This window comes from Vidua chalybeata, chromosome 5 (genome assembly GCF_026979565.1).
Source record: "Vidua chalybeata isolate OUT-0048 chromosome 5, bVidCha1 merged haplotype, whole genome shotgun sequence".
Taxonomy (NCBI): domain Eukaryota; kingdom Metazoa; phylum Chordata; class Aves; order Passeriformes; family Viduidae; genus Vidua; species Vidua chalybeata.
The window spans coordinates 60,620,953-60,638,526 of NC_071534.1; the positions used below are offsets into that span (position 1 = coordinate 60,620,953).

Below are 17,574 nucleotides of genomic sequence, written 5' to 3' on the forward strand. Positions count from 1 at the left end.
ATCATCTTCTATATGAATCATAAAATGATTTAGGCTGAAAAAGACCTTTAAGACCTTTTTAAGAGTCCAACTGTTAAGCCAATCTTGCCAAATCCGTCACTAAACCATGTCCTTAAATTCCACATCTATGCATCTTTCAAATGCCTCCAGGGATGGTGACTCAACATTTCCCTGGGGAGCTTATTCCAGTGCTTGAGAACTTTTTTGGTGAAGAAATGTTTTTAATATCTAATCTAAACCTCCCTTGACACAACTTCAGGCTATTTTCTCTTATGACTTGTTACTTGGGAGAGTGGTAGTAGGTAGCATAAAGAAGCATGGAAAAAGACAGAAAAATGGTTCTCCTTAATCAGGGATGTAGATGGAAATGGCATCCCAATATCTTGGACTGGAGAGGTAGAATATGAAGCTACTTATGTCAGTTGAAGAACCATCCTTTTGCATATTAGGCTTTTTAATAAAGTGTCACAGATTTGTGGGTGTCTGTGGCTTCAGAAAGTGGTTTTAGGGTTCTTCCTTGCTCATTACTGTAGTTGTACAAGATCCTGATGCTTTGTGCCAGTGCAGATGTAGCTGAGGACTGAGCTGATGCAAATTCAGCAGAAATGAATGTTTTATGATATTTTATCACAAAATCACCAGCTGCCTCTGGAAAAAAAAAAAGCCTTGCAGGAATGTATGACTAAGGATTTGAGGAATGGGGGAATATAACTGGACTGTTCTTTTCAATGTGTCTGTGATGGCTTGCTGTAGCATTAGCTAAGACATTTTGTAAAATCCTGCTTTTAGCCATAAATCTGTTTGCTGGGAGGAATGAGAGATGACTGGGATGATCAGAACAGTGTTTGGTTCTGCATTTCTGGAAAGATCTGGTTACGTTAGTTGAGTTTCTCAGAAGGGCACAGTGTTGTTCCATGTTTTATTTTCAGGAACTGCTGTTAATTCTCTTCTGTGCTGTCATAACTGCTAGGAATGTTGATGGTCTGTTTGGTGAGGACCATAACTAAGCAGTATTTCATTAACTGTTTTCCTTGCACTTTTTTTACTTTTCTTGCTTTGGATGCAGAATGTCTAGAGATGCCATACAGGAGCCTTACTTGGTGTATGCAGTAATCCATCTGCTCTTTCCTCTGTTCTGATCTCTTTGTATTTAATCTCATAATGCCAGTGTCTTTTAGCCTGTTAAACAGGAAATCAGAAGCTTAAAGTGGACATGATCCTCATCAATCTCATGCCTGAGTATTTTGGTGATCTAACACAACAGATCAGATTGTTGAAAAAAACTTAAAACAATGTGTTTCTGTTAAAATTTCACAGTAGAAGATTTCTCATGAGAGGTAAATGCTACAGCTGTTAAAGTTTGAAGGGAGCACAAGATGTGCTAGCACAGCACAGCAAAAATGAAGGAGTGATGATTATTGTCTTGCTTTCTGTACCAACTCTTTGAGCCTTGCGTTCATTGTTGTAATTTGCTCCAGTTAATGTGCTCGCAAAGAGGCGGTACTGGAGAGGATGAGTAGCAGAGGAAATGTTTAGAGTCAAATTACTTGTAACTCAAGAGTTCTGCCTGTTGCAAGGAAAAAGGTAGAAATTCAGCTAGACTTGAGTAATCCAGGTAAGAATCCTTACGGACTAGTTACTGAGCGTAACATGCGTTGATATCTTTTTAGAGTTACTGGTTTGGAATGTTATCTTCTTCAAAGGCAATAAATAGTTACTCCAGTTTATCTTCAGGTATTAAACTAAAATACAAATTGTTGTGGATGTTTAATAAGATCTTCTGTCTTTGAGTTTGTAGTAATTGACTTCATAATAATCTTAAATACACTGAAGACTGAAGGACTAAAAAAAGTCTTTTTATCTCAGAAAGCATAAGCATAGACATTACAGGTGCTCATTGAATATAGATTTTGCACAGTAGAGGACTCGGTATAACTTCTGTTGTCATATTCTACTTGTAGGTAAAAAGAACATACTCTCATGGTACGTATAGAGCTGGCCCAATGAGACAGATCAGCCTGGTTGGAGCAGTTGATGAGGAAGTGGGGGATTACTTCCCTGAATTCCTTGATATGTTGGAAGAATCACCCTTCTTAAAAGTAAGAACAGAAGGGAATGGGCTGGGAGAAGGGGGACAACATGCTCTGTAGTGCTGTTATAATAATAAAGTTGAGAGTATGTGATACTTGTTTAGATAATTGAGTGTTCTAATAAATGCTTTCTTCCTGAGAGATAAAGGCTGCTTTTAATAGGTTTTTTAAAGTAACTCACTTGAAAACTGTGGCTTGTATTTCCCATTAGTGTACACTGCCATGGGGAACACTTTCTAGTTTAAAATTAGAGAGTCGTAAAGACAGTGATGATGGTCCCATTATGTGGGTACGTCCAGGAGAACAGATGATCCCTGTGGCTGATATGCCAAAGTCACCTTTCAAAAGGAAGAGGTAAGTTTAATTATTTTACTTGGTAAATGTCTGGTTAGTAGTTTTTTTCTTTACAAATTCATTTTATCCCAAACCTTTTACTGTTTGATATTATATCTTTATATAAATTGCTGGGAGAACTGGGATTTACTCTTGAGAAAAGAATGCTCGGAGGGATCATATCAATGTATTTAAGCACTTCACAGAAAGTTGTAAAAAGGACTTATTTCAATAGTGCCTGGTGACATGAACAGAGAAAATGGACACAAACTGAATTACAAGAAAATCCATTTAAAATAAAAGGGAAAAAAGAGGGTTTTCTTTTGTGTAGATGAGCAGTCCTATTGGTTATGATGGAAATTAGGTAATTCAGAGAAATTTCTATATCACTGTTACTTTTTCTTATGCAGAACTACCAATGAAATAAAAAACTTGCAGTACCTACCTCGAACCAGTGAACCCCGTGAAATGCTATTTGAAGACCGGACCCGAGCCCATGCAGATCACATAGGACAAGGTTTTGAACGACAGACCACAGCTGCTGTGGGAGTGTTGAAGGCTGTGCACTGTGGGGAGTGGTAGGTGTTGATTGGCTTAACCTAGGTGTCTGAAAAACATTTGCCTGAATTGCCATTTATAATTGGAAGGGAGTGCAGAATAGGTTAATCTAGGATTAAAGATTCAATGAAGACTTCGTAGGTGCTGGCTGAGCATTAGATGTTTGTCTGCCCTGTTTAGATTGCATGTGGCTTTGCTGTGTGGTTGAAACCAGAAAGGTACCTTGCAGTGACAGTTCAATTGCTATAATTGAGTTGCTGTTACGGAGGTCATGTTAGATGTAAAAACACCTCACACTTCATTTTGCTTCAAGTGGTGCATAGAGACTAAACTGTTACTGTGGCAGAGGTGCACGTGGAGAGACCTTCTGGCAGTTCTTTGTGGTGTCTGGAGATGAGCAGAATTCTTATGCTTCTGCTTCCCAAGTCATGGCTGTTATAACCTTGATTTATTTATGGAAGCTCAGCTAGGAAGAATCCTGTTGGAAGTTGGGTGATATTTTTGATGTCTGTCTTTAGAATTCCTGTGTGAGATTCAGGAAATGAAATGTGCCTCATTTGAAGCTTGTTTACATGTTAACTAAATAAAAAGCCCATAACCATGTGGGCTTCCTGGTCCAGATCGAAGAGGCATTTTTCAACATCTTCAGACTGTGAAGAATGACCTTAGTTTTGGAGGTTACCTTTGCATATGTAAACACTATAAATACCTCTTCTCTTTGTCTGTCTAGAAATTAGAAGAGTGAATTCCCTTTGGATAAAATGATGTGAATTTGTGTTACAGTGTATGAGTTCATTGACATAGAAAGTAGAATAATTGTCATTGGGGAAGAAGTGGATTGTTCAGATGTGTTTGTCTCTTGGGCTCTGAGGTGTTCAGTTTGCTTCCTCTTCAGGTTGATGACAGTGAGAGCCTTCAACTTCCTGCTTGCTCTGACTGTGCTGTGGTGAATTAATATTGAGCGGTGGCAGGGCAAGAGCTGAGATAACTGTGTAGATCTGAGTATTTTAAATTACACTTTGCAATTTGAGAGACGGACTTGCAAAGGAGGTAAAGAAACCAAACAAAACCCCACTCCCCAAACTGGGATGTTTGTGAAGATCAAGAAGTTGAATTGATAGTAGTTTAAGTGTCTGGGAACTTCCCATTCTTATCCTGTAGCTTTATAGCATACTTGAAAGTCCTTCAGTTTGGGGAATAAAAAAGAAGTATCAGCATTTCATTTCAGTGTAAAGACTGAATGTATCTCTTAATTCAGAATAAAAAAATTGTAACTGATACATAGAGAGGAATAAAACATGCAACACAGTAAAAGTTAGGTATTTCAGGCTTGATTTGGCCTAAATTATAATTCCTGCTTTCCCTTTCCACTTTTGTGTAATTTTGAAAAGCCACTTGTATTTACATGACGAGAACTAATGGGGCTTATGGTAATGAAGCATCACGGATTAATATAGCACATTAAAATGATTTCAGGTATTAGTTTTGCTGTAATTTGCAATCTGTGGGTGGATTTATTTTAAAGGAAACAACATGAATGAAAGTTTCAAAAAATTTAGTTTTTATTTTTCCTCAGTTTTGTTTCTTTTTTTAATCTGTTTGAGTAGTTGAACAAATCTGAAAAGCTGGAGACATTCTGGGGTGATTAAGGCACTATGGCACTAAAAATACACATGTTCTAGTGATGAGATAATGTATGTAAAAATGCTTTCTGTGAGGAGAAAATAAAACAATTCCTGGGCTGCCTGAACTAAATCCATAAAAATGGATTGAGTGTGCAAAAAAAAAAGCTTTATAAGTTGCTGTAGATTTAAATAAAGTAGGATTTATTTCCTAGTTGATAGGAATGAATGTAAATGCTAGGTGGGATAAATGTTGTCTTTCAGAACAGAGGACTAGAACTGTTGAAAAGCAAAAAGCAGGTTGTGGTGCTAGAGGACAGCCATGGAAACTAAACATGGTATTTTGAAGAAGAAAAAAAATATTTGTCCTTTCCTAAGTGTGACAGGATCTTGATTGGAGGTATTTTATAAAATTACTGTACTATGATCTTCTTTTCATTGCTTTGAGTATTTACAATTTACAGAAGAACTCTGACGATTGCTAGCAAACATTTTAAGGATTGAACTAAAATCTGATAAATGCAGGTGTGATCATGCTGATTACTTAATGCCATTTTCATAGGTGATACCAAGTAAGCTTTAGAGCTTATGAAGTGCCAGTGAAATTTTAAATTATGGAAATTTATAAGATTTTTATGTGGGAAATTTGGGTGGGTTTTTACAGGGACAGCAAAAGGCACTTTGTAGCATGGTTGTTGGCAAAATGAAACCTGTGCTTCAGCAAGCAGCGTTCAAGTTTGTGTTCTAGAGACCGAAATTGTGTTTCTCTTTATAATCATAGGAATTTTATATATTGCCAGTCTTTAAGCATTAGGCCAGAAATATTAATGGTGAAACCTCTAGTTTTGAATCTGTTTTGAAAAGTCACAGCAAAAGGAATCCAATCCTTTTGAAGAATGAGGTTAAGGGGAAAAAATACTACCAAAGCCAGTTCTAGCAATTCTCTAGTAGAGGCTTAAAAGGGTTTTTCTGAAGTTATCTTATGTTTTGTTTTCATTTAATGTCTTTTTGGACATTAACTGAACTTGTGTGCTATAGTTTTGCTTGGGGGTAGATACCTGATACCTAAACTAAAGGTTTTGCAAAATATTATCTCAGAGTTGTGTGGAAGATAAAATCTGCAAATGAAGAATTTAAAATTATCTGATGGTATTTTTTCTCAGTTGTTTGCAAAAGGAATGTTGTGTTCTGTGACAGAATTGCAGCACAGAGCTGGTGATCCATCATCCTCTTGGACAGATATATAGGGACTGAGACTAGGAATGACACTGCATAAACCAGAATAGACACTGCTGGGAGAACATATTGATTTGGATGGAAGTTCTCTAAGTGTGCAAAATAGTCTTTCAATTGATTTTAAGTTTTAACTTCATTTACAAATACTGGGGACTCCAAAGGCAAATTCATATTTTAAAAATAAATACCTGCATTATGAAAGGTAGATTAATGTAGTTAATGTTTTTAACACCACTGGTTAGAAGTGTTTCTGAAGCTTTTTGCTTTCAGTGTTTAACTCGGGAGTATATAGATCAAAATACAGAGACACATTTTAACCTTTAATAAGTAAAATATGTGGTCTGCAAATTCTCCCTAGCATACTTTCAGTAGTTGATCTGGGTTTTTTTTTCCTGAAAATAGCCTCAGACGGGTTATTTTTTGCTTTATTGAGGCCATGACCTAAATAAAATAAACATGTCTCCTATGTATAAAAAGCCTGAATGAACAGGCTTGTGCATCATTGCCTGCTTCCTAGAACAGTAACAACAGGACATATATATCTTTATATAAAAATAGGTGCTCATCTTGCTTTTAAAAAAGGGCTCTTGAACATCTGTTAGATTCTGAAATGTTTCAGCTCTGCTGCATCAGCTGCTCCCCAGGCCCCCTACATCTACTTGTACGCTGTTTTGGAGGGGTGGAAGTGGGGTGGGGGGTGTACTGGAGGGGTGGCAGGCACCAGCCTGGCCCTGCAGGTGGGACAGGCAGGAGGGCAGCAGCAGATTCTGGTCCCTGGTTCCACTGCCTGGTCCCCGTGGGCAGCGCCTGGACGCGCAGCCTGTGCCCACTGCAGGCAGAGGTGCTGCATTCCCGTCAGCCAGGGGACTCCAGAGGGGGAAGGACAGAAATCTCTAACCTGCTTCTTTCTGGCTGAGAAACTGTCCTTGCAAAACTACTCCAAGATGAGCTTTATCCTTTATAAATGAAATCTTTGTATAATCATATTTAAATTTTTTAAATCCTTCTAAAATGCAAACATCCCTCAAAAGCAAGTATGTGGAGCTTTTTTTTTTACATGTTTTCAGTGAGGAACAGAGTTTGGCCTTTAGATCAGGAAGTTATAAGGATTGTAGATGATTTTGCCTTTTGTGAACTGATTCTAGATTATATCTCCAGAGGAGCTGTATTAATGGTATGTATTTCTTTGGGAGAAATGCTTTGGAGAGATGTTTCTCCTAATAATTTGAATATGGAGACAAAGCCGAATTCAGACTTTGTTCCTGTATAGCTCTCTCTAGTGAGCATAAATAGGGATGTATTTTTAAAGGGATGTTCTGTGAAGGATGCCAGTATTGGCTGATTACTGGCATTGTGGCAGCTTAATGTAGGTTCAGCTTTTACTCCTAACTCTGAGCAAGGTGTTTGAGGCTGAGGTGCTGAGCAGTGATTGCCATAGTGCTCCCAGTCAGACTGCTACGTGCTCAGGTTACTTGATGGGTGCACAGTGTTGGAGTGCTGACAGAGTAAGCCAAGTGTATCTGAGACAGCTACAGCATCTAGGCAGCCAAGAGACCAGTTAAAAATAGAAATGAAAAATAGTGTGTTTTGTTGGCCTTTTTTTGCTTCCTTTACTTCCACTTATAAAGAAATTGTAGTTAATTTGTTTAACCAGTTTAATGAGGTTGTGTTTTAGAGTTAACTGTTCGGACCAATTTATTTTCTTATTGTTGGTTATGGTAGAGTTGTTGTGTTTTTTAAGTTAAAAAATTTGCTATATCCTTGCTTGCAGACTTTTTGTTATTTTTCTGCAGCATGGTAGTTTCATCCTCTGACTGTGCACTTCTTACTCTTCTGTAGGTCTGAGCAGCCTCGTATAACCAAAGATGTAATTTGTTTTCATGCTGAGGACTTCCTGGAGGTAGTTCAGCGAATGCAGCTAGATTTGCATGAACCTCCACTCTCACAGGTAAGCACACTAAGAACTGATGGTCAGTGTCCTCTGAGTACTAAGTCAGAGTTTTCACCTTTCCCCACCTTTTCCCTACAGTGTGTCCAGTGGGTTGATGATGCAAAACTTAATCAGCTGCGAAGGGAAGGCATTCGATATGCCAGAATCCAGTTATTCGATAATGACATTTATTTCATCCCAAGGAATGTTGTGCACCAGTTCAAAACAGTTTCAGCTGTGTGTAGCTTGGCTTGGCACATCCGGCTCAAGCTCTATCATTCAGAGGAAGAACTCTCTCAAAACACAAATACTGTTGAAGCAGGGACCTCTGCAGACCCCAAGTCTTCGGTTGTTGGACTTCAGACTGACAGAATTTGTACTGTGAGCAAAGATACCTCCGAAGACACCAAATTTCCAGATGCTTTGCAGACCAAGTACCTGCAGCAGGAATTTTTGCCGATAAAACATGAACCTCTTGCATCTCTCAGAGTAAAAGAAGAACCCATGAATGTTGATGTTGCGGAAAAGACAGTGACACCTAATGACGTCGGGGGACAGAATGTTCAGGCTAGGCTGGGTCACGCTGAGTTGACATCACTAAAGTTGGAAATGGATTCTAAATTTGAAACCGGCAACAAGGACTTACAAGGCAAGTTGTGCTCTGGAGATCACGTACGTCCAGATGATACAAGACAACCTAGCTCATCATATCCAAAATTGCATGGACAAAGAGAGGATGATTTTTTGTGCTAAATTTGTATATATGGTTTTAAATCCCTTTTTAAAGTTAATGATGTAATAATGTAAAGATCATAAATTGTGAGGCAAGTTTGTGACTTGTCTTCGCATCTGTTACAGAAAATAGTTATGTAGCTTTGTAACATTCCTCAGTGCCTGTCCATAACTGTGAAGTATCAAAGCACTTAGGGCCAGATGCACTGTAAACACTGCAGGTTTAACATAAAGAAGTCTTTAAATAATTTTGAGTTGTAGGTTTTAGAGTAGAGCTGACATTTAACATATATATTTTTTGTAAGATGAGCCAGAATTCTTTTTGACAATTCCAGGCTTTTCCATAGAGCTTATTTATACCAATTTTTTCATTTTAAATGTGTCAGCACTGTAGTGTAAATATCTTTTTTAAGAATCTTTTTAGTGTGATTTATACTGAAATGTGAGCCGCTTAATAAAGGTTCATAATAACAGATTGGTTTTATTTTTGGGTCTGCAAAAAATAATTCAGTTCAGCTGCCTCTCTTAGTGGTTATGTTTCTACCTGCCACTAATGCGTAGGATGCCCTTCCACCTTGAGGGTCAGGAGCTGTAGCAAACTGAGGTGGAGCTGAGGCATCTTTGTAAATGCAGATTAGTCAGAAGGCAGAATCAGTCCTCCCTTCACACGATTCCTTACGGGTGCTTGTTCCAGGCACTCCCCAAACTCCTGCTGTCAGATACTCATGTGGAACAGGGAGACAAACTGTCTGTTTGGAGACCAGTTGGATGCGCAGTGGGCTCCAGGAGTGCTACCAGTACCTGCTTGCATCTCTCCAGATAATCAGGTGCAAGGGAGCAAACTCTCTGCTGGGCTTTGCCTCTTGGCCCAGCTCAGGGCACAGTTCAGAGAGTTCCACTTCACATTAAAAAAAAAAACTCAACCAAAAAACCAGCAAACCCATAAAACAAGCCAAAAAAGCAACCACTCCCTCAAATCTGTTGTCTGACTGCAATTAAAAGAATATTCAAGTTGTTACTTACCAAGCTAAAAAGTCCTCAACTTTGGCAGTGGTCTCTAGTTCACAGACATACCTGGATTTGAATTGCTCCCTGTGCTGATAGTGCCAGGCAATAAAGAGGCTATGTTGCCAGTATGTGTAGTGGGAAGATTCTTCATGAGTCACAGTTTGGAAGCAAGAGGTGTTTCATTGAGAAAATAATAGCAGTGCCCAAGTTAACTCTTCTCTTTCCCCATCTGTGGAACACTTGGATTCTTTTAGGTTGTGTTCTGAGGGAAGAGAGTTTCAAGGCTAGCCAGCATCTGATCTGGTGACTCTGCTGTTTAGCCTATTTATTCTCTGTGTATTGTACTCCTGTGTAGTTCAAACACAGCTGAATGATACGTCTCTCTTGGATAGCTGCACACAGCAGTGAGCTGCCCTACAGACTGTCCTTCAGCTAAATATGTAAAACTTCAGATCCAAGGCCTATTATTTCCAAAGCCCTCTGTATCTCTGATTTTTGTTAGGAGTTTTCTGTATTACATTTTTGAAAGTTGTGCATCCTTAAGTACCCAGTTTATAAACTTTGATGCAATTAGTGGTCACTTCAGCTTCATTTGTAGCAATAGAAAAATGTGATTTTCAGGCGATGTCCAGTTCAACTACCTGAGGTCCTTCTGTTGTAGATGCTTTTTTCCTTATAGGTTGTTAAAATTTAAAATTTTACTGCATACTCACAGGTGGTACTAAAATCAGATATTTATTAGATAAGTGCCCTGATTGGTTTAATCCAAAATAGGTCTGTCAAATTATTAATTAAATCAATATTTGAATTGCTAAACATTACTCCTACATAGCCATAAATATGTATTAGAGAAGCAATAGAAATGTGAGTCTCTTGGATGTGGCCAATATGTCCTTAAGTCTTACTACTGTTTTCTTTAATGCTGGCTAAGAGATTACTACCAGTTTTCCAGCCTCAGGGATTTTTCTTTCCCCTTTGCTGTGAGCAAATGATTCATGTGTGATGTGGTAAGATATTGCTCTAGCAGATTCTGATCTGAAAAAATTAATTTGTTCATGTAAGAATTTGAGCCTTCCTTATAGCAGGGATGTGGTCTCAGCTCCCTTTATTGTTTTCTGGATTTTCTGGAAATAATGCTTCCACCTGTAATCTCTGGCTTTATGAACATCCATATACAGTTACTTGGCCATTCCTGTTCTCTGTGCTGCCCATGGGAGAACAGCAACAGAGCAGAGCTGCAGGTTGTAGCTTGCACCAAGCACGCAGCTCTGCAGGTGGGATAGATGAGGGCTCCAGCTTTAGCCAGACCAGCTTTGCCAGATACTGCTTTTTAAAACAAAAACCACATAAAACAAACTCCCCAAACTATTTAGTTGACTCAGAATAACAATCTTACCAGTGTGCTGGTCGTGCATATGCCGACCATTTGTTCAGGTTCAAGTAATTTTTGGTAACCTGTCAGATTTTAGTGAGGTGTGGACATACATCCCCCAGGACAGCTGCCAACTTTCTGCAGCATAGGCCCTGTCCAGACAGAAATAATAAATCTTTGAAAATGATGAGCAAATACAACTTTACACTTATGAGTAGAACTTTGTTTCCTTTTGGAGACCTGCTCAGTGCTCTTGACTGATGTGGTCTTGAACTTTTGCTCAGGTATCTTAGTCCTGAGATTTTGCTTCTGAAGTGCCCACATATTCAACCCATTTGTTCCTTACCACTTTCAGAATTTTAAGAGATTTTTTAAAGTGGCAGCTTTTTTTTGCAGTTTTTATGTATTCTTTTGGTTTTTAGAGACAGACTAGGTTCTCACTTTAGGCAGAATTCCTTGCAGACAGAATTTGAACCATATTGGGATTTTCAATGGCTACCAGACCTCCCTTTGCATTTACGGATGTCTGCAGTCTGGGCTGACTGGCTGCGTTACTGTTTACTTTTTCCTTGCTTTTTAAAGAAAAGATTTAAAAGAAGTATCCTCTCCCTATGGTATGTTCATTTTAATGAGGTTGTCCTTTGAGAGGGGAGTACTTTTTCTGAGAATTTCACCTCCCAAACTGGTCATTAATCTGACAAAGGCCTTGCTTCAGTCCTATGCTATAGCCTTTATTCCTGCTGCATACAACTTCATTTTCAGACTTTTGCTTCAGCAATAAATCTTTCATGTGTTCTGCTGTACTGAAATTAGTCCTTGCTTATTGCTTTTCCCCCTTCTCTGGATTTTGGTGATATTTAAATCTTTGTTATTTTGGCTAAAATCTCCAGTGTTTTAGTTGTCTCTCTTGGCCCTTGTTCTTGTGCAGACTGGGGAGAGCTGCCCGACGCCATTGGTGCTGTTCCTATCTCCCTGCACGTGCCGTGGTGTTCCAGTTAATAACATAATGTGCAGAAAATTAGATGTTTTCTTAGATCCTGGTACATATTTTTGGCTAGCAAAGAATTGCATTGTTATAGTTGCTAAAAAAAGCTTTCAAGGGGGTAGCTATTTTTTTTTTTAATGTTACTGGATCTTTTGCATTTCACTAGCAACTGACTTCATGTTACATACAAGTGTTACTCAGTGTTGTGTCACCCCCAGACCTCCAAATGCCTGAAAATTGACTCTGAAAGAACATTTTCGTTACAGGTACTGCTGGCATGCAGATTTTCCCTTCCTTGTTACTATAGTGAATATTTCAATACTACTTTAACTGAAATATTAACTCTATCTAGTATTAGAAATAAGGTATTATTTTAGAGGGTGATGATTTAATTCTTCATCTGTGAAAGAATTCCTTGGTGATAAATAAAGTTGATTTTTAAGTGGATATACATGTGCACAGTAAATAAGTTGGAATTGCAAAAGATGTAGGAAATGGAAATCTGAAATAGTAGAATGCTGTGAAGACGATCCGAACATTACAGATTTGGAAAATTGAGTAAGTCTTCCAAGAAATACAAGACTGGTATTCATTTATCAAAATGACTGTTTTTTAATGTCTGCATGTGAATAAGATGCTGAATTGACCAAAATAAATCCATGATTTTTCCTTGTTCATTGGCAGAATGAACTGTTGTGAGATAGTACACTGCCACGTGACCCTGCTAGGCTGAAAGCTGTACTGATTCTGATCAAGAGATCAAAGAACTCCTGAAGCTTCTCAAGTGTCATTTTATTTATTTTCTTGTAGTGGTCAGGTATGTAGAGAGCCTTGTGTTTAGGCAGTGCAGTGCCTGTACCTTACCAGGATGTATCCAAGTTGGAAATGGAAAGGACAAGTTTTCACTGCTTTGTGCTTTGCTGTGAATGACTGTCAAGAATGTTTGATTTGATTATGAGTCACTGTGTTCAGCTGATATTTTATTACTTTCTTAAACAGATGAAATGCACTTTAAAATTGTATAGAAGTTACTGGTATTTTGTGCAGATCCCACTGAATTTGCAGCATATGTGGGAATATTTTGGGAACTGATTCTCATCAGTCACTCATTTCATTTTTCTTAAAAATGCAAGTTATTTTGTGTTCTGTTCAGAATCAGTGATTGACTTCACAATATTTAGGTTACTGTTTCTGTTAGAATCATCAGGGATACTAACATTAGAAATTTAGTGTATTATATTCTAACCACTGTTTTTCTCTGTGCTTTGATGCTGATATGATCTCTGCTTTGAAGCCGTGCTGTACTTGAGTGCCAGCTAAACATTGATCTTCTCTTGTTCTGGTCATGCTGATAGATGAGCCTACTGATGAGGCCGTTAGTCCTAAATAGTCCTTTAATATTTGGTGTACAGTTACCTGATACAAACATTGATTAAAACATCAGTTTAAACTTCTATTTTTATCAAGTTTGATTTTTCAATAGCTATTTTGATACTGTGTTTTATCATTTAATTTGCCATCCACTGGAATGATGGTGCCATGTCGGGTGCAGCTCAGGCCTGTGTTCTAAGGACTGTGCTTTTTATGGGAGCTTTTTCATCTGGTTGTGTTGAGACAAAGTGGGGCAGTTAGAAGAGAAAGCTGTTTCTGGTGTCTGGAGATGAAAATTTTGAAAATTAGACCTGTGTGTGGGAGACTATGTAACAAGGCTGCTAAATCTTTGCTCTTAGCATGCAAGAGTAACACTCAGGTACTTGCCAATGTGAACTCAAGCAACTGAGAGTTTTAGTTAATCACAGAAATGGAATTTTTAGATTAAAAAACATCTTTAAGAGGTGATTTTTTTCATGAACTTCAGAAGGAACACTGAGATAAAAATTGAGGCAGATGAACTAAGCTCACATTCTCATTGCTTTCCTGTTTCTTGCTCTTAGGCTGTTGTTCTGCACTGTAGGGAGACTTTTCTTATATTTGTCTGCTTGGGATGTTGGTTTTGTTAGGAAAGGCGGATCAGAAGGAATGGTGTCACTGAGTTGCAGGTTTTCCTATTCTTTATCCCACTTCAGTACAAGTCCGAGGAGAAAATGCAGACTTTATATGGAACAGTACTCTAGTGGTCCAGCTGCAGAGATTCCTTAAGTTGTCTTAGTTCTCAAAGCCTGATGCTTTTCGGCAGCAAGTTGATACCCAGGCCCATTCAGGTCTACAAGGCTCATATGGGAGATGAATTCCATCAAAACCTTAAAAACCAGTAAAGTTACAGTGAAAAGGTGCAAATGTTCTTTTCACAACTCAGCATAGTTCTTTTTACTGCAATCCTAATTAAAAAGTATAATGTGTTACATGATAGCACTATGTTTTCCATGCTAGTAAATTCAAACAACTTATTTCTGAGGATGCAATTATCCAGGAGCTTTATTACTGAAAAGCCATGTTATTTTTTCCCAAAATCATATGGATGTTAAAATAGGGAACACCTGATGTTAAAATTCCAAGTTTCTGGGACTCTCATAATTTTCACCTTCAATTCCACTTTGAGTCACCCAACATTTTACAGTGTGGAAATAGGAATATTTTCATGAGGTTAGGCAAACATTTTGCTTCTGTACTATGATGCAGATGTGTCAGAAAATAATACTGGTAATATATCTCTCAAATGGTTGTGTACCCCTGTCCTGTGTTAGTCCAGACTTTGATATTGCCCTCTGTGCCTGGCAGTGCATTTTGTGTGTGTCTGCACATGTTCTCAGAGCATTCAGGTTAAACTTTGTTATAGGTGGGGATGCACATGGTCACATAACTGCATTTTTCAAGTATAAAAAGAACACAAAACTGGATACTGTTCTAAAATGGTGACAAATCAAGAAAATCAGTATGAATTGGCAATTGAAAATTTCAGTTTCATGACCTTTCACACGTGTGTTAATGATTTTCTGTAATCAGACAAAAGCAGATACTTGCCTGCAGTGCATGCTGAAGTGTTCAAACTTGTATAAAGGATGGAAAGAGAGAAATTATGTGGAATGTATCTCTCCATGTCCAATATATATCATCAGTACAGAGAAATACTTCCATTTGGTTCAACAAGCTTTTGAATTGCAGTTTAAAACAAAGCTGCCGAAGGCCAGGTTCTCTCCTTTGCCCCCCATCAGCTGCTGCAGGGAGCTGAGACAACATCCTTGTGCCTTTTTTATCACAAATCAGTGTGAGCCATCTCAGCATGGAGCTCTCCTTTTCCCTGCCACCTTCAGCAAATTCGCTTTTCACTTGTTTTATCAGTTGGTAAATTTAGGAAAATGTGTGAGGAGCATTGGTTCCACTTCCAAGCTGTGATCAGCACCATTGAGAACAGCGGAATTATGAACAGATGTAATTAATTCCTGCAGCAGGAATTAATTAGGTCACAGTGGGCTATAGTGTACTTTGTATCACAGATCCTTCTGAGTGAAGTTCTGATAAGGCAGAGATGTGTGCACAAAGATCTCAGCACTGTTCAGGTCAGTTAAATATGATACAAAATTCTCAAAAGGGATATGCTTTTGTCCAAGTTTCCCTGTAAGGACAAGGAAATTGGAACTTGGTATGACACCAGCAAGAAGCATCTGCTTTAGCTTTCCGAATCATTTATTTCAAAGTTTGTAAATCTTTTTTTTTTTTTTTTTTTAAAAAAGAAGAAAGCCAAACACACAACCAAAACTGAAATTGCTATCTTTTACTATTGAATTAGAGGCAACAATTAAAAGGAGATTTGTAAGGACTGTGTGTGATTCTAGTTAATTAGAGATGCCAAACTTTCAGATAATTGTTACATCTGTGGAAGAGAAGGGGTTTATTAAGAGGGCAGAGTCACCATTCACGGCCTATATTGCTAATAATATACCAAGTTCAATGAAGCCAGTTCTTATTCTTCCATCTTTTGTTTTATGTCATAACAATCAATTACCATCGTCAGCTCGGCTGAGAAAAGCTGCTCTGCTCTCCTGAGCATCATGGGGCTGTTCTGGCATCCTCTGAACAAGGGGGTTTGGAATTTTATTCTTCCAGAATCATCACATGGGAAAGGACTATGGGTGTTATTTTATGCTTGGTCCCATACCTGCCACAGGTAAGTGTGTGTGTGTGTGGAGATGAAATCATCTTGTCTGAGGTGCTTGAATGCTTGTTACACATTTGTATCACTGCTTGTTAAGTGTGTCATCAAAGTTTACCTGAATTGGAGGATAGGGCTTTAGATACTCTTCATAAATTTTGAAAGTAGCCATAACAAATGCACAAGGTCTAGATTGCCTGCCATGGAGTGGCATTCCATTCCAGGCAGGGGCTCCATGGCCCAGGTTCCCATTTGCAGAACAGAACCAAGTGGGATGTGCAGATGAAGCCTGTTTTCTCCACCCCACACATAGTAGTACCCTGTTCTCTCCACCCCACACACAGTCCCCTGTTCTTTCCACCCCACACACAGGTACCCTGTTCTCTCCACCCCACACATGGGTACCCTGTTCTCTCCACCCCACACATGGGTACCCTGTTCTCTCCACCCCAACACAGGTACCCTGTTCTCTCCACCCCACACATGGGTACCTGTGGCACCTGTGTGTGCTCACTCTTGCAGCTCCTGTAGCCAGCAGGTCTAAGAGCGTGTTCTGAGATTAATGTACCCCTCCCCACAGCTCATCCTAATCACAAGTGCCAATTTTACTGTAAAAATCATTCAAGACTGAAGGAAGTCAGCTCTCCACAGGAACCTCACATGAATGGGCAAAAGTCTCAAACATAGACCAAGGTCCTTCCATTAAATATTTTTCAGTAGTACACAATACATAGATACACCTCCTACAAACAACTGTTCCTGCTAGGCACCCCCATGACCTGATGTGCATATCCTGGGGCTGGGTACATAGGTTTGCTTAGTAAAAGTCAATGAGTTATAATAAAACTAAAGGGTTTATAAATATTTTACATTTTTTTAACAACAATAATGATTTAGAATTCATCTCTGTCTTTTCCTGGTTTATCCTTTAGCAAGGTAGGACAGTCAACCACTCTGAAATAAATATGACTTAAATTCATTTTATAAATCATTTGTTACCTGATATTCTGAATTGTGATTCATTGCCTTAGAATGGAACATGTTGTTTTCTTAGCTAAAGCTCTTTCAGCAGTCTCCCACAATATAGTTCCTCTGTATTTTTACCCACGTCCGTGTGATGAAACAGCAAGAGTAAATCCAAACACTTCAGGAAGACTTTTTTTTCCACAGACAGGTACAGTTGAATGTACATACTTAAAATTTTATTAGTGAGACACTTGTCTAGGTATGTCCTGTTACCCTAGACTGTTTGTCATTCACTTAACATTCTTTTGTCTCTAGCAAGTGTAAATGGATCAGTACTTTCAGTATGCATTCAGTATAATGTCCCAGATAACTGCTACATTTGAATTTGGTGTTACTGTATGTCCTGAAAGAGCACTTCAGTCCACAAAATACACTTGTAGTTCCAGTTCTTCCCTGAAGTCCTATTCACTTGTTATCTAAAAAAGGTCATTTCCTCACATTTGAGTTTGCCAGTGCTCCATGGAGCCAAGGCTTCACCCCAAAAAATTTAATATTCTCGGGTATTAAAAACTGTCTTGTTCAAGTACCGCTTTGGGCAGGTACAACTGCAGTACTTGTGAACAGGCTTAGAAAGAAACTTTAACAAAAAGGA

General features: G+C 38.6%; 1 protein-coding gene across 1 annotated transcript in view; it reads left to right on the forward strand.

Moving 5' to 3' along the window:
• The window catches only part of RSBN1L (round spermatid basic protein 1 like), a 45,257-nt gene extending 31,937 nt beyond the window's left edge, over positions 1-13,320 (forward strand). The window contains exons 4-8 of the mRNA XM_053942381.1: positions 1,962-2,099; positions 2,302-2,444; positions 2,834-3,001; positions 7,679-7,787; positions 7,869-13,320. Coding sequence (XP_053798356.1) covers positions 1,962-2,099; positions 2,302-2,444; positions 2,834-3,001; positions 7,679-7,787; positions 7,869-8,522 — 1,212 coding nt within the window. The 3' untranslated portion in view covers positions 8,523-13,320. The remainder of the gene's footprint in view (positions 1-1,961; positions 2,100-2,301; positions 2,445-2,833; positions 3,002-7,678; positions 7,788-7,868) is intronic.
• The last annotated feature ends 4,254 nt before the right edge of the window (positions 13,321-17,574 follow it).